Source organism: Mauremys mutica, chromosome 11 (assembly GCF_020497125.1).
Source record: "Mauremys mutica isolate MM-2020 ecotype Southern chromosome 11, ASM2049712v1, whole genome shotgun sequence".
NCBI lineage: Eukaryota > Metazoa > Chordata > Testudines > Geoemydidae > Mauremys > Mauremys mutica.
The window spans coordinates 19,796,844-19,821,090 of record NC_059082.1 but is presented as its reverse complement, the minus strand read 5'-3'; the positions used below and the strand labels follow the sequence as shown (position 1 = coordinate 19,821,090).

The following is a 24,247-nucleotide window of genomic DNA, read 5'->3' as shown; positions in this document are numbered from 1 at the left end:
TGCCACTGCTGGGAGTAGACTCTTCAAAGGGGGAGCAGAGTGTCTGCCACTGTTTCATACCAGCCAGGAGACTAAGGCCTTGTCTACACTACAAGACTATTTCGAATCAACTTAGTTCGAATTTGTGGATTCGACCTTATGAAGTCGAATTTGTGTATCCATACTAAATACACTAATTCGAATTTCTGAGTCCACATTCACGGGGCCAGCGTCGACTTTGGAAGCGGTGCACTGTGGGAAGCTATCCCACAGTTCCCGCAGTCCCCGCTGCCCATTGGAATGCTGGGTAGAGCCCCCAATGCCTGCTGGGGGGAGAAATGTGTCGAGGGTGGTTTTGGGTAAGTGTCGTCATTGAACCGTCAATCACAACCTCCCTCCCTCCCTCCTTGAAAGCGCCAGCGGGCAATCTGTTCGTGCACTTTTCTGGTCAGTGACAGCGCGGACGCCACAGCACTGCAAGCATGGAGCCCGCTGCGATCATCGCCGTTTTCTCCTCCTCGCACTTTATCGTCCACGTCTTCCACAGTCAGCTGATGAGAAATTGGGCTACTTTTCAATGGTGCTGCAAGCACTGGGGGACCATAGGGGACGTTTTACAAACATCAACGTCGGGTGGCCGGGCAAGGTTCATGATGCGTGTGTTTTCAGGAACTGTGGGCTGCTCAGACGCCTGCAGGAAGGTAGTTTCTTCCCGGACCACGAAATAACTGTTGTGGATGTGCAGATGCCTATAGTCATCCTCGGGGACCCAGCCTGCCCGCTAATGCACTTGCTCATGAAGCCCTATACAGGCGCCTGGGACAGCGACAAGGAACTCTTCAAATACCAGCGAGCAGCGAGCAGCGTGACCTGTGACTGTTCAGTTTCTTTACAGAGAAGCTGAACCTGCCCCTGTTTCTTTACCCACTGACTGTTGACTCTCCTCTTCGGTTACATACCCCGTTCACCCCGTTACCCCCACTTCCAGCACACGTGTAAAAATAAAATACATGTCCCATTATTACTTAACAAAGGTTTCTTTATTCATGACTTTTCGTGAAAGGGTTGAAACTGGGATGCAGACTGTGCTGGGTAGGGTGTGCGGTGATGTAAAGACCGCCTCTAAACTCAAGGAATGACAGGCTCCTGCTCCTAGAGCGGTCCGCAGTGCCGGAATGCTTCTTTCAACGGAGCCTGCCATCCCTCTTTATGGAATTCTGTGTGCGGGCAGATATGTGACCTTGTGGTGGAGGAGGACGGATACAGATTCCTCAGCTGCGTGACTCAGCGGTCCAGGACAAGGACCGCTGTATAAGATCTGTAACCGCCCTCCCCCGCTGCAAAGTCACATCTCCCCCGCCCACACAGATCCTGGAAACCACCTCCCATAACGACCAGGGTGCCTACTGACTGCACCGTGTGTGTGACCCGCTGCTGATCCTGCCCCCGTGTCTGTACCCTGGGAAAGGTGACTGTCCTATGCAATTAGCCACCCCCTTCCCCACGCCCCCCATTCAAACACAGTCTTCTTTGAAAAAACATAACGGAAACAGTAATTAACAGCAAAGCATTTTTATTAATTAAGTAGACAGTTAGGGGATGGGACTGGGATTGGGACTACTGTGAGTCTGGAAGTGAAGGACTTCGGCAAATGTAGGGTATGAGAGCTTTTGGGTACTTGAGCACTGTGCTGTGGTGCAGTGACAGTATTCACGTCCCCGGCCGCCCCTCCTCCTGATTATTTTCGGTGAGGGGGGTATGGGACTTTGTGGCAGGGGAGTGCGGTTGCAGATACACTGCAGGGTGTCTCTGTCCTCCTGCGGTCCTGCAGAACATCCACAAGGCGCCTGAGCGTGTCCGTTTGCTCCCTCACTAGTCCAAGCAGCGTTTCAGTCGCCTGCTTGTCTTCCTCACACCACAGCTCCTCCCGTTCGCTGTGTGAGCGCTGGCACAGAGAGACGGTCTCCCTCCACTGGCTCTGCTGGTCCGCCTCTGCTAGGTAGCAGCCCATACGTTCCTCGAACATCTTGTCCCTTGTCTTTTTCTTTCGCCGCCTAATCTTTGCCAGCCTCTGCGAGGGGGATGCTGTGGCAGATCTGGAGACAGTGGAAGCTGTGAGATGGGAAACAGGGAGTGAATTCCTTGCAAAGAAACATTTTTGTGAACAATTAACTGAGTCTAGGCTGTCTCTGTGAATTCTGGGTTGAGACCCCTGTGCCTGCTGGGGTACAAATAATTTTCGCGGTGGATTCTGGGTAAATGTCGCCAGTCATTCCTTCCTCCGGGAAAGCAACGGCAGACAATCATTTCAAGCCCGTTTTCCCAGAATTGCCCTGGCATACGCCATAGCGTGGCAACCATGGACACTGTTTTGCCTTTTGTGTATGTCACCGTATGTGTACTAGATGCCGCTGACAGAGGCGGGCCAGCAGCGCTACACAGCAGCATGCTTTTGCTTTTGCATGACAGCAGAGATGGTTACCAGCCATATTGTACCATCTACCATACCATAAATTGGTAATAAGATGGTAATAAGATGGGCATGGTTACCTGTCCTTTTGCACTGCCCCATTTGGTGCTGTCATAAGTGCCCCTGGCCGAGCAGCCAGGGGCGCAAAAGCAAAAATTGGGAATGACTCCCTGAGTCAATCCCTCCTTTTTGGTATCTAAAAATAGAATCAGTCCTGCCTAGATTATGGGCAAGTGTACTAGAGAACCACTGTATCATAGAACCAGAGAGCACAGCTGCTCTGTGTCCGATCCTGCATAAATTATGAGCTGTATGCTATTCACAGAGGGTGCTCCTGCAACAACACCACCTGTTCATTCCGTTCTTACCCCAGCCTTCCTGGGCTACCATACCATTGTCCCAACACTTGTGTGATGAAGTAATAAAGAATGCAGGAATAAGACACAGTGACTTGTTTGTGAGAAATGAGTGGAAGGAAGCCTCCAGCTGCAATGATAGTCCAGGCAGGACATTAAGGAGTGTGGATGAAGGAGCCCATCATCCCTCTGCTAGTCCAGGGGCAATTGAATCTTTTATTTACAATGAAGGGTGGGGGCTGATGGAGCTCAGCCCCCTGTTGCAATGATGAGGACGGTTACCAGCCATATTGCACCATCCGCCATGAAAAATTAGGGACAGGCGCCCTTGATCGACCTTACTGATGCTAGTCGGCATGGTTACCAGCCCTTTTGCACTGCCCCATGTGCCAATAGGCTGATGATGAGGACGGATACCCATCTTTTTGTACCATCAGCCATCCATAGCGTGGGGGAGCAAGGATGTTGGTGTTGAGTGCTGCACCATCGCGTCTATCTGCAGCATTCAGTAAAGATAGGGTGACATGTAAAAGAGTCAACAGAGGATTGTTTTCACTTCTGGTGGTGGGTGGGGTGTGTGCGCAAATTGCCGAACTATGCTCTGACCCACCGCAGACACTGTGTTTGACCCTAGAAGCATTTGGAGCTCATCCAAGAATGCAAATGATTTTCGGAGACAGCAGGAACTGTGGGATACCTTGCGTCCTCATTCCCCCCTCCCTCCATGAGCGTCCATTTGATTCTTTGGCTTTCCGTTACGCTCGTCACGCAGCTGCGTGCTGAGTCTGTGCTATGCCGTCTGTCCGTGGATTTATTAAAAATACTTTGGACCAGGCGCACCATAACAGTAATTCCACTACTTAGATGCATGAGTCTCCTAGCGAGATCACCGTGAGGACGGGCACTGAAGGAGATAGAGAGCGCATGCTGCGTGAAATCTATCACGAACCACGGACCTATGCAGCCGTGCTCGGGGAGGCAATGCTCCCTGAATACCGCATGACAGCCTCGCGCGGAAAAGGGTGCTATCACGGAGCACCCAATAAGGCAGCTCTCCCCAGGAACCTCCTGCTGATGCTTATCAATTAACGGAAGGAGAGCTTCGTGGAGATCTCCCAGGAGGATTTCTGTTCTATCACCATATATAGAGAGACCTCCTTCTCACACACTTCAGATTCCTGTTATATTAAGAATAAAAGTTAACATGGTTAAAGCACTTACCGACTGCTCCTTCCCCTGATTCAGGATCCGGGTTCATGGCCGGGGAGGGTTGGTAGGGGATCTCCGTGACGGTGATGAATAGATCCTGGCTGTCGGGGAAACCAGCGTTGTAAGTGCTCTCGCCTGCCTCGTCCTCCACAAACACTTCCTCATCTTCCCCGTCCGTGAACATCGTCGAGGAACTGGCCGTCGACACTGTCCCATCATCAGAGTCCATGGTCACTGGTGGGGCAGTGGTGGCAGGCTCCGTAGCGTCCGTTTGCCGCTTTGATTTTTTGGTAGCCTTGTCTGGGGTCCTTGGTTTTCACGCGGCGATGCGTTGCATGACGGCTGTATCCTCTGTCTGGATCATGGCTTTGGAGACCTTCTCGTAGGTCTTTGCATTCCGTTTGTTGGAGCGCAGCTCCGAAAGCACAGACTCCTCGCCCCACACACCGATCAGATCGAAGAGTTCCCAGTCAGTCTATGCTGGGTCCCTCTTTCTATTCACAGATAACATGAACTCCTCTGCTGGAGAGCTCTGCATCGTTGCAGGTGCTGCGGAGCTCGCCCCGATGTCCAGCCAGGACGTCAGATTCAAAGTGCCCAGACAGGAAAATGAATTCAAATTTTCCCGGGTCGTTTCCTGTGTGGCTGCTCAGAGCATCGAAGCTCGGACTGCTGCCCAGAGCGTCAACAGAGTGGTGCACTGTGGGATAGCTCCCGGAGCTACTAAGTTCGATTTGCATCCACACCTAGCCTAATTCGAGCTAGCCATGTCGAATTTAGTGTTACTCCACCTGTCGGGGTGGAGTACCGAATTCGAACTAAAGAGCCCTCTAGTTCGAATTAAATGGCTTCCTGGTGTGGACGGTTGAGCGGTTAGTTCGAATTAACGCTGCTAAATTCGAATTAAAGTCCTAGTGTAGACCAGGCCTAAGGGCTTATCTACACAGAGAAGTTGTGCTGCTTTAACTGTACGGGTCTAGTTAAAGTAGTACAAACTCCCCTTTGTCGTTATATTAATATAAAGGTGTTTTATACCAATAATGGTGTTCCTCTGTGGCAGTGTTTCCCAAACTTGGGACATCGCTTGTGTAGGGAAAGCCCCTGGCGAGCCGGGCTGGTTTGTTTACCTGCCGCATCCGCTGGTTCGGCCTATCGCGGCTCCCCCTGGCCGTGGTTCGCTGCTCCAGGCCAATGGGGGCTGTTGGAAGCAGTGCAGGCCAAGGGACGCAGAGGATGGTTTAAAGAAATGACTTGGGAAAGGTGAGATTAAAGACGTGGTGCAGAGGATACAAAGGGGTCTGCAGTATAAGGGGCACCTGTTCCCGCATGGCACCTGTTCCCGCATTCTAATAGAAGAATGAAGAGGAACCTATGAGTTGAAACTCACTCCTCACAAGGGAGCATTGGACCCATTGGATGCATGTTTTATAGTCCTGCCAGTACAAGCTACACTTTATTTTATACACTACATGGTGCCATTTTCCCTCTTGATGCAGACACCTAACTTCTAGCAGTGTTATTTGGAATTGTGCACCTGTGTCAAGCCCCTTCTGCACTACTGATTAATTTTAAATTGATTCAATAGAGACTTTTGACCAAGTTATTTCCATTATGCTGCTTTAATTTTTATCTAATTTAGCAAAATACAGGAATGTAATCCAAGATCTGTGTATTCCATGTTTCTGTAGCTGCAGAATTTGCTATGGAATTTGTTTTATCCACTTGCCACAGAATTATGGTTCTGAAACAAAATTGTCCTCTTTTAAGAAAATTGTATTTCTAGCCCTTACGGTTATGAAGGCAAACTTGAAAATGTGAGCTGCGTTTAAACCGATATAGTGTCTTCTTCTTGAGTCCTTAAACAGTATGAGTAGCAGAATTGTTCAGCTAATCCTGTATTGCCTTCCACACCTCCTCAGTTTCCAACATCCTAATGGTACATCTACACTGCATCTTGGAGTGAGACTTCAGCTAGTGTGCTAAAAATAACAGTATGAGTGTTGTGGCTTGGGCTCTCAAGCCAACCCAGTCCCCTAGGCTTGCGTGCCCAAGCTCCAGCCTGAGTCACAGTATCCATATTGCTATTTTGAGCATACAGGCTCAAGTCCCACTAGCACAAGCCTATCTAGCATGAGCCTCATAGGCTCGCTTCCAGCTGGGGTGTAGACATACCCTAACTGTGCCCCAAAATCTCCACCTTCCCTGCGACATCTTTGGTGATGCCATTAGGCATTGTACACACACAAATCTGCAGCACATTGAAAATTGAAAGTGAGGGGGGCAGTGTAACTAAATTGAATTTGTAGAAGCAGCAAAGAATCCTGTGGCACCTTATAGACTAACAGACGTTTTGCAGCATGAGCTTTCGTGGGTGAATACCCACTTCTTCGGATGCAAGACTTGCAAGACTTCGGATGCATCCGAAGAAGTGGGTATTCACCCACAAAAGCTCATGCTGCAAAACGTCTGTTAGTCTATAAGGTGCCACAGGATTCTTTGCTGCTTCTACAGAACCAGACTAACACGGCTACCCCTCTGATACTTAAATTGAATTTAATATCGAAATATATAATTCAGGGTCTCTATTGATTTTGTGTCTCATATTCATATTTAGTTCATTAAAAACCTTTCATTTGTTAACAGATATGAAACTGCTGCAGAGTTCAGGGTCTGCTGCAAAATTTAGCTTCATTTTGCTGAGGGCCTTGGTTATAATCCACTTGGCACTATTTAAATAATGAAAATCTTAATACACATAGGTAGGGTGCTGTGCCAGGGTTCACACCAGCAGCAGCCTTTTGGCACTGTGTGGAAGGCCAGGGATGGGAGCTGCTTCCAGCCGCAGAGGATGGGGTGGGGGGAGCGGATGAGGGATGAGCTAGCCCATGTCTTTACAGAGCTCATCTCTTCTTCTTTCTCCCCACCCTCCCTCCTCGTGGCTGGAAGCAGCTTGTCCCTTCCTCCCCGCACAGTGTTTTTGTTTTTGTTTTTCTTTACAAGGCCTTACTTTATTGAAAGAGGATTGAAAGGCAGTTAACACCTCCAGGCTGCTGCTGGCCACCGACATAACCCCGCTGCCTCCTGTCCTGTCTCCTCTCTCCCACTCCCGACTACAGCGCAGGCAGGAAGGAATTAAGCCCTAAGGATGCATTGTGCTTAGGGGATGGAGCAGCCCCACGCTCCCTGGAGACAGGACCCAAGGTGGGGAAGGGTAGGGGGTAAAAAGGGTTCTGAGCTCCTGTCCCGTGGGTTGCTGTGGAGCCTGCAGGTTTGGGGCTTGAACAGGCTGGGAAAGAGTTTAGCTGAGAGGAGGAGAGGCTTCCCCATGCCAGTGTTGCATAGGGTGACCAGACGTCCCGATAAAATCGGAACCATCCCAATATTTAGGTGTTTGTCCCGCGTCCCGAACGATCTTTGGTCGGGATGCAATTTGTCCCAATATTTCGCTCCGCCGGCAGCACTTACCTTTTTTTTTTTTTCCGCTCCACTGATATTTTCTCCCTCTCATCTGGTCACCTTAGTGCTGCGCGGGGCTTTGGCACACACAGGGCTCAGCTCCTCCTGGCCAGTGCCCTGGGCCGGAGAGTCTTGGACTGGCCCAGTCAGAGGCAGTGGAGGAAGGAAGGAGCCTGCTGGCCAGGCTGTTGGTGAGCTGAGCGCTCCAACCAAGGGCTGATTCTCCGCACAGCACTGGGAGCGGCAGAGCTGGGGGGAGGGGCAAAGGGGTAAATCAGGGAGAGGACAGCGAGAGAGGGGGCATGTAAAGGGCTGATGGGTGGGCAGCAGAAAAGACACGTAATCGGCCGCTGCCTGACGCCTGCCCGTACTCACCAGCCACTGCTGCTCGCAGCGTGCAGCCAATGCCAGCCAGAAATGGGAGGGGGGGTGAGGCCTTGCCAAAAGCCCGCATGCAGCAGGGGCTGCACTGACGGACCAGCAGGGGGTTGCAGTTGGCCCTGCGTGCTGCATCTTCACCTTGCCACCTGCCTTGCACACATACCCCCATTGTTGGCCACCGGATTCCCCCATTCACTGCTGGTGGGTGGATGGCTGGCAAGCAGGGATCCGGCCAGCAGCAGGACCCACCAGTACTGATGGGGGGGAGTGGGGGAAGAGAGACAGAAAATACGGCACAATTTGTCCATTTTTAAGAAAAAGTCGGGACACCCGCAGGAGGGCTTAAATATGGGACTGTTCCTTTAAAAATGGGACATCTGGTCACCCTACACAGAGGTATCTTCAAAAGGATGCTTTTTTATGTTATATTATATATTAAAAAAACAAATGTTCACACCTATTCTGTCACTGATAACTTAGAATATTAAGAAGAAAGAAATAAAAATTGCATTTGTGTTTTAATATTTAGAGTATGGTAGATGTTTTTTAAAAACAAAACCAATCCCCTTATTTCATTTTTCTCAGCATTGCCAGAAAATACACTAGTCAGTTTCCTTTTCTGGTTATAGCACAAGGTTGCAATATTTGGGATGCAAACTTTGCAGGTAATTTGTTTGTTTTAAACAGCTGCGTCCATGGGAATGTTTTAAAAGGCATGAAAACACTTTTGGTGTTCAGTTTCATAGTTTGTTTTTACAAAGCCTAGTTTTGGGGCCAGATTTGATGTATTAGCAATGTTTCTATTAAACAGCTTTTTTGTACAGTTGTTGAATAAGGTGGAAGAAGAGCCAGAGGAAAAGGACATAATACGTATTGTATAAAAAAAAATGTTCCGGGCAAAATGTAAATGTTGCTGTTTCATCAGCAGATGGCAGCAATAAGCCGTGGAACTAAACGTACTGACATTTTTATAGACTGTGTTATATCTGTTTTTGCAGGGACTTCAGTACTAGTGTGAAGAACATTCACATTAACAAAACCAAACCTGTGTGGCACAACTACTTCCTATGTGGATTGAAAGGAGTTCAGGTAAACCAAATTCATTTAACACATATGTATTATATGGGCTACCTTTTAAGATTAAAATATAATGTGGGTGTATATTATATAATGTCCTATTACACTCATTTATAAAATATATTATTTAATAGGGCATTATTTACTCATACAACTTCATTTTCACCACAGTTTGTAGTTGTCTTTTGTATCCTGTTAACTAAAGTACTTTTTTATATTTATATTAAAATTTGTAAAATATTTTTGTTTTGCTTGTATGAAAATATTTGCAGGATATAAAACCCACATTAGATTTATTATATACATTATTATACAGAACAATGGATTAATTTTGTGGGATCATGATCAGACTCATTGACTATTTCAATTTACATTTTTTTATTTTAAAGTTAGACACATTGCGGAACAGAACCTCATGCTTAAGGTTTATTTTTAAAAGGGGGCTGTAGGTTTGGAAATATGGAACCTAAAATAATAATTTCTTCCCTCTTCCCTGTCCCCCAAGTGAAGACTATTTTAAAATGTAAATAATTCCTAGGAGTATTGGAAAGACATACAGACCCCTCCTCCCCACCGCCCCAGTGCATGAGAACCAAATAGTGAAATTGACTGGTCCTATTGCACATGCTAGGCACAAGGAAATGCAACCCCCTCCCCAAAACAAAACAACAACAAAAATAAACCATTGATAAAGCAAGCAAAATAAATTAGTTTTAAAAAACAGTTTCAGTTGCAATAATCTGCTGCAAATGATTAGCTGTGCAGGCTTTTCAATGCACGTCTTTGGGGTGGGATTTTCAAAAGCTCATAACTCAGTTAAGAACTAAGTACCATTGAAAGTCATTGTACTCCTGACTCACTTAGGTGTTTTTGAAAGTACCACCCTTTTATCTTAACTATGCCTTTTAAAAATCATACTTGATTCAGAACAAAACAACAGCTCTTTCTTTATTAGTCCAAGAAAAAAAATGTACTGTGAGTACCGGTACATCTACTTCTGTCTGAAACTTTGACAGAACGGTGAATGTTCAGTTCAGTAGTTCATTTAGCACCTTTAAAACGTGTTATACTATGCAATCAAACTATCAAACTGTTCTTTTTATGATCTAAAATTCCTAAGTCACTGCCCTATATGTTTCAAGCCCCAATCAGTGACTCCTATTTGCCCTGATATGAACATTTTCAATCTCCGAATTGCTCCACAAGTAAAACATTCATTTAATTTACTTTGGCAATTTATGATAGTTTTCTTTACAGTAAAATGGCTTAGAGAAACAAGACTTAAGTGGTCCTACATATTTTGGGGTCTGCTTTTGAGAGTTAGATCTTAAAAACAATTTTTTAAGCTTGATGGTTAATATGCAAAGCAGGTTTGTATACTCTAATGCTGGCAGAAAATAAGCATAAATGCTACAGACTCTTAAGAAACATTCAAATGCAAATACTAAAAGGGTCCAAGGGGATAATCTGTTTATATGAAATTGAACATGTTATCCTTTTGGGATAGAACTATTGTAGAACTTGGCAAAGTCCATTTTCATTTCTGAAACTGGAGTAAGTTTTTTATTTAAACATTGCGTGATAAGTTTGCAAGTCTGATTCACATTGAAGACAACCCCGTGGATGAGTTTCTGGTGAAATATATTACTCAAGTGGTTTTTTAAACAAGCTTGTCTGATGTTCTGCATGAAAGGACATTGGCAGCAATAGCATTTCAATTAATAATTTGTTTGTATTTCTGGAAAGGGAATTTTTAGATAATTTGTAGCAATGAAGAGACACATTCAACAAGATCTGTTTTCTTATGTGCTGCATGAACTCTGCCTGTATTGCCTACAGTTGGCTTTATTTCAGGAACAGTCATAGATTTTTTTTGTACGAAAAGATGGGAGCTTTTTTCTGAGAAATGTTGGCATTTCTCAGGTCATTGTGACAGTTACGTAAATCTGCATTGGCACAATGATGTATATGTATTTATACAATTTATGTGGGTGATATTTTGGTTGGTACAATATATTGTTTATTTTGAACCAAAGTGGGCTAGAGATTATATAAAAATTGTTAAGTACGAAGAGAACTAAAATGTTTAAAAATGTAAGAACAAAATACAATCTACAGATCGTGTTTTGGGATCCACGAATGAAAGTTTATATATGATATTAATCTTGTGTGTGTGCACATGCACACAATCACATTTTGAGTCAGAGGAAAATCTCTGAAGTTATCCCTTTGCTTTAAATATAAATAGTAAGATAGCAGTCATCAAAAGCAGAGCGGCCTCACATAAGCTCATAACTTTAGAGTTAGAAAAGGTCCTCTCTTGTACAAATATTTCTCATATCACACTATCTACTATTATTTACTGTATACATATAATTAATGTATAGGCTTTCTACCAAGTGACTTCATTATACTGCATATGTAGCAGAACCAAGGCTATAATATCCATCTATTTTTTTCCAAGCTGCTAATACAACTGTATACAAACACAATTAATATTAACCACAAGTGGTAAGAATGCAAGCCAAAACAAGGAAAGAATAGATTAAAGAATATTTAGATATTCAAGTCGGCAGCCTAACTTCGATACCTGGAAAGATACTAGAACAAATTATTAAACAATGAATTTGTAAGCACCTGGAGGAGAATAGGGTTATAAGGAATAACCAGCATGGATTTTTCAAGAACAAATCATGTCAAGCCAACCTAATTTTTCTTTGACAGGGTTACTGGCCTAGTGCAGGGGTGGGAAAACTGTGGCCCGTGAGCCGTTTTCAGTTGGCTCGCAGCGCCCGCTAGGGAGTGGGGTTGGGGACCACACCACGTGACTCAGCTCCGCTCTGGCTGGAGCGTTGGGTCGGGGGCCGGACCGTGCGGCTCGGCCCCTCTCTGGTGCTCTGGCTGGGTCGGGGACTGGACCATGTGGCTTGGCCCCGCTCCGGCTGGGTCGAGGGCTGCACCACGCGGCTTGGCCCACTCCGGTGGGGGTGCTGGGTTGGGGGCTGCTCCAGTGCTCCAGCCGGGGCGCTGGGTTTTGGGCCGCACCACGTGGCTCGGCCCTGCTCCAGCGCCCCAGCCGGGGCGCTGGGTCGGGGGCCACTCCGGCGCTCCAGCTGGATCGTGGGCTGCACCACGCAGCTCGGCCCTGCTCCAGCTGGGGCGCTGGGTCGGGGGCCGCTCCAGCACTCTAGCGGGAGCTGGGGCCGCACCACGTAGCTTGGACCTGCTCCAGCACGTCAGCTGGGGCACTGCGTCGGGAGCTCCACCACACGGCTCGGCCCCGCTCCAGTGCTCCAGCTGGGGCGCAGGGTCAGGGGCCGTACCATGCGGCTCTCGGAAGCCGCAGCATGGCCCTGCTCCTATGTGCTCCAATGGCCCCCTCTGGCACTCCAATGAGAGCTGCAAGGGTGGTGCCTGCGGATGGGGCAGCGTGCAGAGCCCCTCCGTGTAGAAGCCAGCGAAGGGATATGCCACTGCTTCCAGGAGCCGCTTGAGGTAAGTGCCGCTCGGAGCCTGAACCCCTGAGCCTCTCCCCTCACCCCAACCCCCTGCCCCAGCCCTGATCCCCCTCCTGCTCTCCAAACCCCTTGATCCTAACCCAGAGCACCCTCCTGCACCCCAAACCTCTTATCCCCAACCCCACCCCAGAGTCTGCACCCCCGGCCAGAACCTGCACCCCTACTGGGGTCCTGCAGGGGTCAGTCTTGGATCTGGCACTATTCAATCTTTTCATTATTGACTTGGATAATGGAGTGGAAAGTATGCTTATAAAATTTGCAGATAACACCAAGCTGGGAGGGGTTGCAAGCACTCCTGAGGACAGGATTAGAATTCAAAATGACCTTGACAAATTGGATGATTGGTCTGAGTTCAACAAGATGAAATTCAGTAGTGGCTAGTGCAAAGTATTGCACTTAGGAAGAGAGACCAAATGTACAACTACAATATGAGGAATAGCTGGCTAGATGATAGTACCGCTGAAAAGGATTCTGGGGCTATAGTGGATCACAAATTGAATATGAGTCAACAATGTGATGCAACTGCGAAAAAGGCTAATATCATTCTGGGCTGTAGTAACCAGAGTGTAACTGGGGTGTAAACCACGGGAGGTAACTGTCCTGCCCTACTCAGAGGCCTCTTCTGGAGTTCTGTGTCCAGTTCTTGGTACCTCACTCTAGGAAAGAAGTGGGCAAATTCGAGGGAGTCCATACGAGGGCAACAAAAGGAATCAAAGGTTTAGAAAAGCTGACCTATAAGGAAAGGTTAAAAACACTGGGCATGTTTAGTCTTGAGAAAAGAGGGCGGAGGGGGAGGGAGTGGGCTAATAACTGTCTTCAAATCTGTTACGGGCTATTACAAAGAGGACAGGGATCAATTGTTCTCTGTATCCACTGAAGGCACGACAAGAAGTAATGGGCTTAATCTACTGCAAGGGACATTTGGGTTAAATATTAGGAAAATCTTTCGATTTGGAAGGCTAGTTAATCTCTGGAACAGACTTTCAAGGGAGGTTGTGGAATCCCCATCATCAGTGCCGGCTCCAGGTTTTTTGCCGCACCAAGCAAAAAAAAAAAACCCCAAAAACCTGGCATGCTGCTGCCGAAGCAAAAAACAAACAAACAAAAAAACCCCTGAAAAAATAAAAGCCGGAGTGCCACCCCTTGAAAAGTGCCGCCCCTTCAAAAGTGCCACCCCAAGCACATGCTTGGGACGCTGGTGCCTAGAGCCGGCCCTGCCCATCATTTGAAGTTTTTAAAAACAGGTTGGATAAAGATCTGTCGGGGATGGTCTAGGTTTACTTGGTCCTGCCACAGCACAGGGAACTGGATTTGACCCCTTCCAAGACCCCTTCCAGCTCTACATTTCTCCAATTCTATATTTAATGTCTGTCTGATTCCAGGAGTTTGCATTCTTACTCGCTGTCACTGTTTGGGCTGCATGTAAAACTACCACATGGCTAAAATGTCTCTTAAACTTCAGTTTTACAAGGATCTCTACAAATTTCCAATGCATTTTGGATTACAACTGCAGAATGCTGGCTCTGGAAGTATCTTCTATTAGGAGACCCTGAATTTGGGGACTATTGTAAGAACCCAGGGCATGAGTCACAACAGAAGAGTATCTAGAGGTAGAATGGAAATCAATAGCTCTGTGCTTTAGTGCCTTTTCTAATTTAGTAGAGACTATAATAGGCTATTTTCTCTTTCAATTGAGAAATATTAGTGGTAGTTGAGCAGTAGAGCAGTTTCAAGAAGAGAAAAAAAAAACGTTTTAAGCCCCATAATGCAGCAACAACTTCTCTGAGAGACCTCAGAAATTCTCTGCTGTCCTTAGACTGAGCATGCAAAATATCGGGTTTAAAATAATATTTTTAAGTGAAGAAGGGGTATCAAGATACAACCAAAATATGAAATGGTCTTAAAATCTTATAGTCATGCACTTCTCTTCTGAATTTTAATCTTGTTTTTTAAGGACCAGAAATGAAAATTTCAGAAATCCCCTGACTTTTTATGGTGACACCAAACAGCACGTCAGTAGTTCAACAATTCAGCAATAGAAATCTCTTCCTAAGCATGGAATAATTGAAAGTCTAAGGCGGTCTGTACTTGATACTCAGATTGTTTATTTTTTCATTGTTAGGAACATTTCGGTCTTAATAGCTTAACTGGAATGAATTGTCTGTTAGATGGAACCATCCCACCGAGTTCTGGTCTGTCTAGTTCCAGTGCCTTGGTATGCTGTGCAGGACTTGTGATGCTTACAGCAAATGGAAAGACCCTTTCAAAGGTAATTTACTGTAAAACCCAAGAGTATTAACTGTAAAATACAACTTTAAATATTGTTAACATCCATAAACTTTAAAGACACAATGCAATTGTTTTTACAAAAAACTGTTGGATATAAACTTAAAATATTGCACAATTGAGGAAACATCTTTGGCCAAATTTTGGCAGGCTTTAAGTTTGGCAAGGAAACAGGCATACATTAAAGCTGCAGAAAGAGGATTATTGTAAGGCTGTATTTTGGCCAGCTCAAGTCTCACACATGGCCATCCCTGGACCAGATGTAATCTCTGCAAGCCAGGATTGAGCATATATGTTCTAAAACATGTGGACCACACCCTCTGACCCTTATACTCCCTGCCTGAATGACTTTCTGTGGCTCTAGTAGCACAGCATCTGTTGAAAGCCTGTGGAGCAGCTTCTTAATGGATTATAGTCAAGGCAAAATAGGAGTAGAAATCTTCCATCCCACTCTCCCCACTGTGTTTTGAAATGAACCCATTTACAGTCCACATCCAGAATTTAGGCCTCAATTTTTAAACAAATATTGTTCCTCAAAAACAAACCCAATGTAAGTGAATTTAGTAGACTTCTGTTCATGTGTCAAAACACTTCTGCAGTAGTCATGGCGTTTGAAGGTACCACATGGAGCAATAAAGTTCAGTCTGGTTCAAATGTTTGGTAGAATCTAGAATCTTAAATTCAAACATCAGGAAGAGAAAAGATATTGTGTACACTGGTGCCAGTTGCCTAGTCATTGTAATAAGTGGATTCACATTCCATAACAGAGGAAGTAAGTATCTGCAATGATCCATAAAGCGACCAGAAAGCCTGAAATTTATTAGTTAGTAGAAATTGGTAACTTGAACGCTAAGAACAGGCTTGCTGTATGCTAAGTAATACTGTACAGTTCTGTTAAGAAAAAATAAGTTACACTATGTACCTTTGGCTGGATGTGCATATAAACTCACACGTGGTCTTGGAGTATAGTTCTGCATCATGCCAGACCTGTTCTGAAGAAGGTCAGCCAGGTGCAAATCGTCTGGTTGTGTTGAGTATGATGTTGGGTGATAGCACGGATGAGGTCTGTGGCAGCACTGCAGACTTTATAGCACGGTAGAAAACAAGAAGTCAAGTGCCAAAGGCAAGTTTTTGCACCTAGCACAGAAAGCTTTATACCTACCTTGGCCCAGATTCTCTGCTGCACCAAGCTTACGTTTGGCATAGCGGAGAGATAGGGGCGTTCAGGGATCTGGGGCACTCTGAGCCCTAGTGTAAAGTAGAGCACTCTAAGCGTTGGAGCCCTAAGGAACCATGTACCAGCTCAGTATAAAATATGCTGTGGCCCCTCCCCTGCCAGCCCTAACGTGCATCTTGCACTTGGACCAAGTGGTGGGTGTTGCAGGGGCCAGCAGTACCAGCTGTGTATCAGCTGGGAGCTTCCCTATGCCAGGGGATTTCTCAGCTGGACAGAGATAGGTGCTTTCCAGAACCTTGACACTTCTCGGGCCAGAACGTTCTGGGGTCTCTATATTTATTTATGTATGTAATTTTTTTTGGAGGAAAAATCCCCCAAAGAAGATATTGTTAATGTAATTAAAGATCCTGAAGTAATCAATAATTCTTATACAAAATACATCAGTGCAAGTTGCCATACCATCCCCTCCACCAGGGCATTTGATATAACAGAAATGACAACTGAAGGTAATTTATATAAGTTACAATGTCTTGTCATCAATGTGGACTGTCCTGATAAGGTTATAAAAGGGTTAATTTTTTGTCCCTGTTGATGGGTGTTGCTAAGCCTTAAACTCATGCTTTGCAGAAGCAGTGCACAGAAACTTTTGGCTTCAGAATAAGATTTGGCTGAATGGTAGGAGTTCTGTGGCCAAAATTCTGGAATTTTGACCTTTTGCTGAATTGAACAGTTATCTGTTTTCTTGATGCAAAAAACTATTTTTATGAAGATACTTTGAGTTATAGTTTTCTCTTTCCTAGTAATGAGAGTTTTAAATAGTGGACTGAAAGTAAAAGTAACTGGAAATTAAAGTGATCCTATGATAGTCTCCCCTAACATGAGGCTTTGCGTCTGTAAGATAAAGAAAAGAACAAGAGTACAAAATGAAAGTGCTGTGCAGTCTTACCTGGGTTTCAGTGCTGGCTTTTAAAAATAGATTTTTTTGTAGAGGCTATAAGTCAGCTCAAAAAAAAATGTTGTTACTAATTATTGTGTATAAAAGTCTGAAAAAGGGCATTGTTTTAGTTTGCCTAGATTTATTTAAAAAAAAATCATCCACAAAATAGTTTAGGCAAAATACCAGTCCAAGTCAATTCAACCAGATGTACAATGTTAACCAGTTACAGTACACTAATATTCAACTTGTAAGATAGAAAATTTAAAATGAAATGTTTAAAAAGAGTTCATCTTTTCTATAGCAAGATGCCAGTCCAACCCTACACTAGCATAACATGAAGAATGCTAATGTTCAGTAGTATCATTTGATTTTAAAATTTTCTTTATGTTAATATTAGGAAAACAGAGCCTCATAAACAGAGCTTTTCAGCATGAAAAAATCTTGTCAGCAATGGAAGCAGCATGAGGTTTTTAATTGTCCTAGTGTCATGTTTTCTGGTAAAATTTGTGAACACAGTAGATTAGCTAGTACATTTGAATAATTAGATTTATTTGAGTGAATTGACCCTGGTGTTGTGCTGCAAATGAGAAGTCTTGCTGTGCTGAGGTTAGGCCACCTCTACATTTTTCCCATTGCTTAGAGTAGGATGGCTAAGTACATATTTACGTCCTATGTAAACTAAGGCAAAAACATATAGCGTATTAAACGTACAAGAGAAACATTGAGTGGCTGAGGTTGAACGACATTTAGATACATTCTTAGAAAGAGCAATTACAGTGGTTTGATGGAGCCATAGATAAGAGGCCCAAATCTACTCAACTTTGGCAAAGCTCCCATTGAGTTCAGTGGGAGCAGGCCTAATGCAATACATTTATTTTTACTAATTGGGGGCCTAATCCAATGCCATGACGTTAACAGAATGATTCCCACTGACTTGCACTGGATTAGGCTCAAATAAATTACCAAACAAGATGCATCAGCCTTGAATTTCAAAAGGCTTCAGGATTGGAGTTATAAAACTGAATAAATGAAACCTGCATTTGTTCACACAAATCAGGTCGTTGGATGTGCAATTATTTTCATGCTGCAATAGCTGGGTGCAAATTTATGAAACCACTTTCAAAAATTTGGTCCGTGCACTATGTAGATGTTTAAGCAAAGATCCTATTTCATGCAAGTGTACTTGGTAAAGAACGGGGCAAGAGAAGTATGAGAAATGGGATATGGAAACAGAACGGCACTTCGCAGAGAGTTTGCATTTGTACTGTGGACTGTGTGTACTTCCTGGTATATTGTTAAACATACTTACATACATTGTATGAAAGCGAAACGTTGTGATTTTAGGCAAGTCTGCTGTCTAATAATGTGAAATTAGTTGCTCCGTGGCTGATTTTATACAAATTGGAAATCAAAATAGATGATTTTGGGCCTGATCCTGCGATGTGATCTACACACCCAACCCCCTGCCCCAGCCTGCAGCCCCTTCCTGCACAGCACCCCCACACCCTCCAATCCCCAGCCCCACCCCAGAGCCCACACCCCCAGCTGGAACCCTCACCCCACTACACCCCGACCCCCTGCCTCAGCTTGGAGTCCTCTCTTGCACCCTGGACCTTTAATTTCTGTCTCCACCCAGACCCTGCACCCCCAGCCCAGGGTCCATACGCCCCCCACATCCCAACCCCCTGCCCAAGCCCAGAGCCCTCTCCTGCATCCCAAACTCCACATCCCTGGCCTGGCCCCACCCCAGAGCCCGCACCCCCCTCCCACACCCCAACCCCCTGCCCCAGCCTGGTGAAAGTGAATGAGGGTGGGGGAGAGCAAGTGACAGAGGGAGGGGGGATGGAGGGAGTGGGGGTGTGGCCTGGGAGAAGGGGTGGGGCAGGGGTGTTCCATTTTATGCGATTAGAAATTTGGCAACCCTATTGCAGGATGGGGGCCATAGACTTTGTGTCTGCGCCTTTGAGCCATAGGCGTCGACTTTCCCTCTTTCCCCTGGGTCCTCGACCCCCTCTCTGCCCCTGGCCCCGCCCCCACTCCACCCCTTCCATGAGGCCCCGCCCCTGCACTGCCTCTTCCCATCCCTTCCCCGCCCCCATTGCAACCCTTTCCCCAAAGTCCCAGCCCCAACTCTGTGCCATCCCTACCAATATTGCAGCCTATTCCCCAAATCCCCGCCTCCTCCCCTGAGCGCGCCATGTTCCCGCTCCTCCCTCCGCCCCGGAGCTTGCTAATGCCACCAAACAGTGGGAAGCGCTGGGAGGTAAGCAGAGGAGCAGGGACGCAGTGTGCTCAGGTAGGGAGGAGGAGGAGGAGGTGGGGCAGGGCAGGAGGGGAGCTTGGCTGTCGGTGGGCGCAGAGCACGCACTAATTTTTTCCCATGGGTGCTCCAGTCCCGGAGCACCCACGGAGTCAGCGCCTATGATTTGTGCTGCGGTGAGTTAGGTGCCTAAATACTTTTGAGGATCTGGACCTTAGGACTTAGCTTCGGGTTTTTTATGTTGTGTTTTTGTTTCAGTTATTGGGGCAGGGAGGTTACCCAAAAGGTCTTGATGCCAAATTCTTATATGAGTCTGGGTCCATGTGCTGACTAAGGAACTGATCCAAAGCCCTATTGAAGTCAGTGAGTTTTTCTATTTATCGCAGTGGGCTTTGACTCAGTCACTAACTGCATTAATTTTGAGTGTTGTTAGTCAAGAGGCATACTATAACAATGAAAGGGATCTTCAAATCAAAATTTATAATGTAGCAGTTTTGACTTGTGAATTAACTCAATGTGTTTATCTTGGCCAAAGATATGTTGTTTTTACATTGGTTTATATCTTCTAGCTTTTTGGTTCAATACTCTGCTAATTGAATAAATCCTTAGAATATTGAATCAGGGATCATTATTTCAGTTTAAATGAAAATGTTAATCTAGTTTTATATACAACTAAGGTCTTAATATTTTGCTTTTTGTATATCAACACTGAGAATGGATGGTTTTATATTTTATATTTTAAATTCAAGTGTTGGCCTACATTTAAAAAAAAGTGATTTTTGGGTGAATGCTCTGCACTTTCTGAAAACCAGGTCCCTTTTTGCTGTCTCAAGTTAGGCACCCAAAAACGGAAGCGCTTTAAATCACTAGGCACTTTTGAAAGTCTAGGCCATTAGTAATAATGATGGAAAGAGGCGAATCAGTTTGTGAAGGCCAATGTTCCCCCCTTTTGCAGTGCAGTACACTGGGAAAAGATAAATAGGGACATTAGCTTTGCGCATTTGATAGAACATCATTTTTACAGCTCAGGTGAATAGCACAGGTAGCACAAAGTGTTGTGTTTGTATTTATTTTAAATGCATTATTTTAGTCTTGGATGCAGTGTTTCAGATACGTGAATGGTGTTTTAATTAAAAAGGAAATTCAGAGGACCCATGGCTTTAAATGTGGTTTTAGTTTGAAAAGTGTCTACCTAACAATGCCATCTGGAGGGGGTGGAGGAGAGTGTGTTCCGTGTTTATGGCTATCGTTGAGAGACAGTAAAAATGGAATTGCAGGATGCTCTTTTAAGAGTCGCTTTTCAGTGTAGAACCACACTTAAAATAGTCTGTTGTACATAGAAGAGAAAGTACCATCCGTTGGTCTAAATCCATTCTGATCCATCAATATGACTTCAGCAGGACTTACATGTGGGATAAACATACCCCTGTACAGAAAGCCACCGCAAGACCTAAACAAGCTTAAGTCTAGTGTTTACTTGGGATTTAAGTAGTTCATAGGCCTTGTGGTAGTCTTCTGAACAAGATCAATTTCACCCTGTTTGAGTAAGGGCTGTAGGATCAGGATCTTTGTGAAGTATCAGAGGGGTAGCCGTGTTAGTCTGGATCTGTAAAAAGTGACAAAAAGTCCTGTGGCACCTTATAGACTAACAGAAGTATTGGAGCATGAGCTTTCATGGGTGAATACCCACTTCGTCAGACACATATTCCACACTTTATCGTGCAATTAAGTGCTGAAAGCCGCACTGCTTGTGACATATAAAATGAAACTGGACAACACATTGGTAAATGTAAATTAGGAAACATTCCTGCATTGGCTGAGGGATAGACTAGGTGGACTAATAGGATTTTTGCATCTCCTGATTCTATGATTTTTTTGATCCTGCATACACATAGATAACTGCGTCTGACGAAGTGGGTATTCACCCACGAAAGCTTATGTTCCAATACTTCCGTTAGTCTATAAGGTGTCACAGGACTCTTTGTTGATCTTTGTGAACTAATTCTGGAAACTTTAGACAGAAAAGCAATGTTTTCTGTCATTTTCTCAGCTGAGTTATACACAACACACAACACAGGGCCTGATCCAGAACATGCTGAAACCCATGGGACTCTTTCCATTGACTTTGATGGGTTTTGGAACAGGATCGTAATTTCTTTCAGAAGAGAAAACACTGGGTTTTTGAGCTGGCACTGCTAGCATTTGTTAAGGATTTATTTCAGATATGCAGACCAACCGGAATTTTGGGGTATGACACCTTAGGATAATTTTCACAGTGATTAATTGTAATTTCACAGAAAGTCTTATGTGGTAAGTAGCAGGAGTGGATAAATGCTTAAAAAGCAAAAGTTCTGTTTCATGCCAGTGCCCTTAATAAAGAGGAAAGAGAAATATGAAATGACGGATAGAGAAACCAAATTAAGTTTTGTGGTTGGTTTACACTGTGTACTGTAAATGACATAATAATAGTCTAATGGTCTTTTTTTTTTTAAAAAAAGAGAAAAGCGCACAGGCTGAGCATGTGCAAAATTCCCAGCTGTGCAGGCCTCAGGATGCATAAAGTGATAGAATAGCTTTGACTCTTTGGTCCCAAACAGCCCAGCAGGAGTTCAAATTAGACAGAGAAACAAGGAAACAAACAATATCCAAAGTTTACAGAGCCAATCACATCTAGAGAAATAGAACAGCTAGGTGAAGGCTTCTGGGAATATGCGCGCCAAGGATCTCCGTCTTCTCCTGCACAGCTCACCATGTCATATTTAATGGAGTGCAAAAACTTTGGAGGCTTAGACCACACAAAAATAAACATAAGTATGTTGTCCACAAGACTAGTACACAAACCAGTGTAAACAAAATCAAAATGTTTCTGCAGTGTATGTATACAACCGGAGGTCCCCAGTGCCACTGCTAAAGCTGGGCTTTAGCATGTTGGGGGATTTGTGCTGACCATTCGCACCCGGATGATTTTCACCCTCAGAATTTAGCAGTGGAATTTTCAAAAGCATTCAGCATTAGCCTTTTCTGCTCCCACTGAAGTCAATGGTAGAACTTCCATTGCCTTCAATGGGAGAAGAGTTAGGCCAACACCAACGTCTTTGGAAGATCCCACCCTGATTCTGAAACCCTTGTGCATTGAGGAAGGGTGGCCTTTAGCCACCTCCCCCCTGGCCTCAATTTCCCTACCTGTAAAATAGGGTAACAGTCAGCTACCTTACCAGAGTTTTTGTGAGGATGAATGTCTATAAAGTGACTTGAAGTTATAGAATGATACGTGCAATGGTTAAATTTAGATTATTTTATAACATTACTACAGGGAGTTTTTCCATTTCCTTTCTATTTTAAAAGTATCTGTCAAATTAAGGTGATTGAGTTTGGTGCTGGAAAACAAAGTTGCTTATCTATAAATACACATGTAGACTTTATATTTTAAGATGTTGTTGTTATAAAGCACTATCAAAGATTCCAGGCCTCCTTCTCACCATAGAAAAAAAAATTCCAGAGCTATTAACAAGTTGTTAGGTTTGACTGTGTTTATTCAAATGAAGTGGAAGCAGAGCTCTCGGAGCAGCTTGTGTGGTAATCAAAGGCCATAATCTCTCATGAATCAGACTGGAAATCCACCATTTAAGTATGTTAAAGGACAGACGACGTCAAGTTAAAATTACTGTGGTTATGACGACATCCAGATAATATCTGACTAGTTTTTTGCTTCTGATGAAAATAAGTATCATTACCTTGCAAAACATATGTGAAATTCAGGTAATTGGAATTTAGCATGCAGACTGTAAGCAGATGGTAACCTTCATTAGTCTCTAAGTATTAGGTTATTTTATACACAAAATATAATTTAACAACAGGCCTTTTCTCCCCAGATGCTATTGGATCATATACTCAATGTCTGAGATTGAAAGACTCTGAACATTTATGTTGGCTTAAACTATGTCTTTAGTGATGTATAATAATGATCATGTCATGCTGCTTTTATATGCTGCTATACATATGAAATAGTCATCTATATCTGTAGCTTTACAGTTTTCAGTACTATGAGCTGAAGACCTGATCCAAACCCCATTGAAGAAATGAAAAATCTGCAGCGGGTTTTTCCTCAGGCGCTAAATCTTCCACACTTTATTGTGCAAGCAAGGGCTGAAAGCCACACTGCTCGTGACATATAAAATGAAACTGGACAACACATTGGTAAATGAAAATTAGGAAACATTCCAGCATTGGCAGAGGGATAGATTAGATGGACTAATAGGATTTTTGCATCTCCTGATTCTATGATTTTTTGATCATGCATACACATAGATAGATACCTTCATTTCTCAGAAGTTATATGATGAAAAGAGCTCTTATAGCACTGACAGTGAAAATGTTTAAAGGCTGTAGCACACTATTTCACGGCTGTTGATAATAGGGGCTTCCCTCACAAGTAATTACCTTTCAAGCAAAAAGGAAACTGAATTTTTGTTATAGAGCTTAAATGTTACAGTGTCACTTTTCCTGCATTCTTTTATTTGCAAAACCTGATGTACTAACCTTGCCCGAGATGTCTTACATAAAATAACTCAAGTGAATGTAAATATATACCATCATTGTATAGATAAAGTCAATTCATTTTGTTTGTAGTCGTTCTAGATTTGTATATATCTAGTTTAGGGGTAATGAACTGTGTGCTTTTCCAAAACAAAACCAAGCAACACTAAATTTGTTTTACTAACAAATATTTTCCTGTCTCCCACTCACTAATTATCCTACTCTTTTAAGGGGTTTAATCTTACACGAGTTTAATTCTGTAAAGGTTTATGTGAGGTTGAAAGGGATTGGTCACTGGTATGTAATATATTGAAACTGACAGTTTTGATGCAAAATGTTTCGATGCAAAGGGCCACCTTCTGTCCCAATTTACACCCTGTCCCAACCCATGCACAGGATGAAAATCCGAGTCGTTGGCCCTTAAGCTCTGTTTGAGCAGGTGGACTATTACAGTTCAATCTTCCTTATCTGGACTTCTCACTCACACACTTCCTTAGCAGTTGACTGTATATTTGTGAGGAAAAGTCATATAAAGTGGATCATCTTCTGTTTCCATTATAATTCATTGTCTATTGTCATTATCACCACATGGACCCAACGGAGAT

The 24,247-nt window shown here is 44.2% G+C and overlaps 1 protein-coding gene across 2 annotated transcripts in view; it reads left to right on the top strand.

Annotated features, from left to right (window-relative positions):
• GALK2 (galactokinase 2) overlaps positions 1 to 24,247 on the top strand; it is a 72,908-nt gene that overhangs the window by 13,482 nt on the left and 35,179 nt on the right. Inside the window, exons 4-5 of one of the 2 annotated variants that reach the window (XM_044979821.1) lie at positions 8,850 to 8,940; positions 14,569 to 14,715. In XM_044979821.1, the coding sequence (XP_044835756.1) occupies positions 8,850 to 8,940; positions 14,569 to 14,715 (238 nt within the window). The remainder of the gene's footprint in view (positions 1 to 8,849; positions 8,941 to 14,568; positions 14,716 to 24,247) is intronic. The other variant, XM_044979822.1, reaches the window with a different exon arrangement.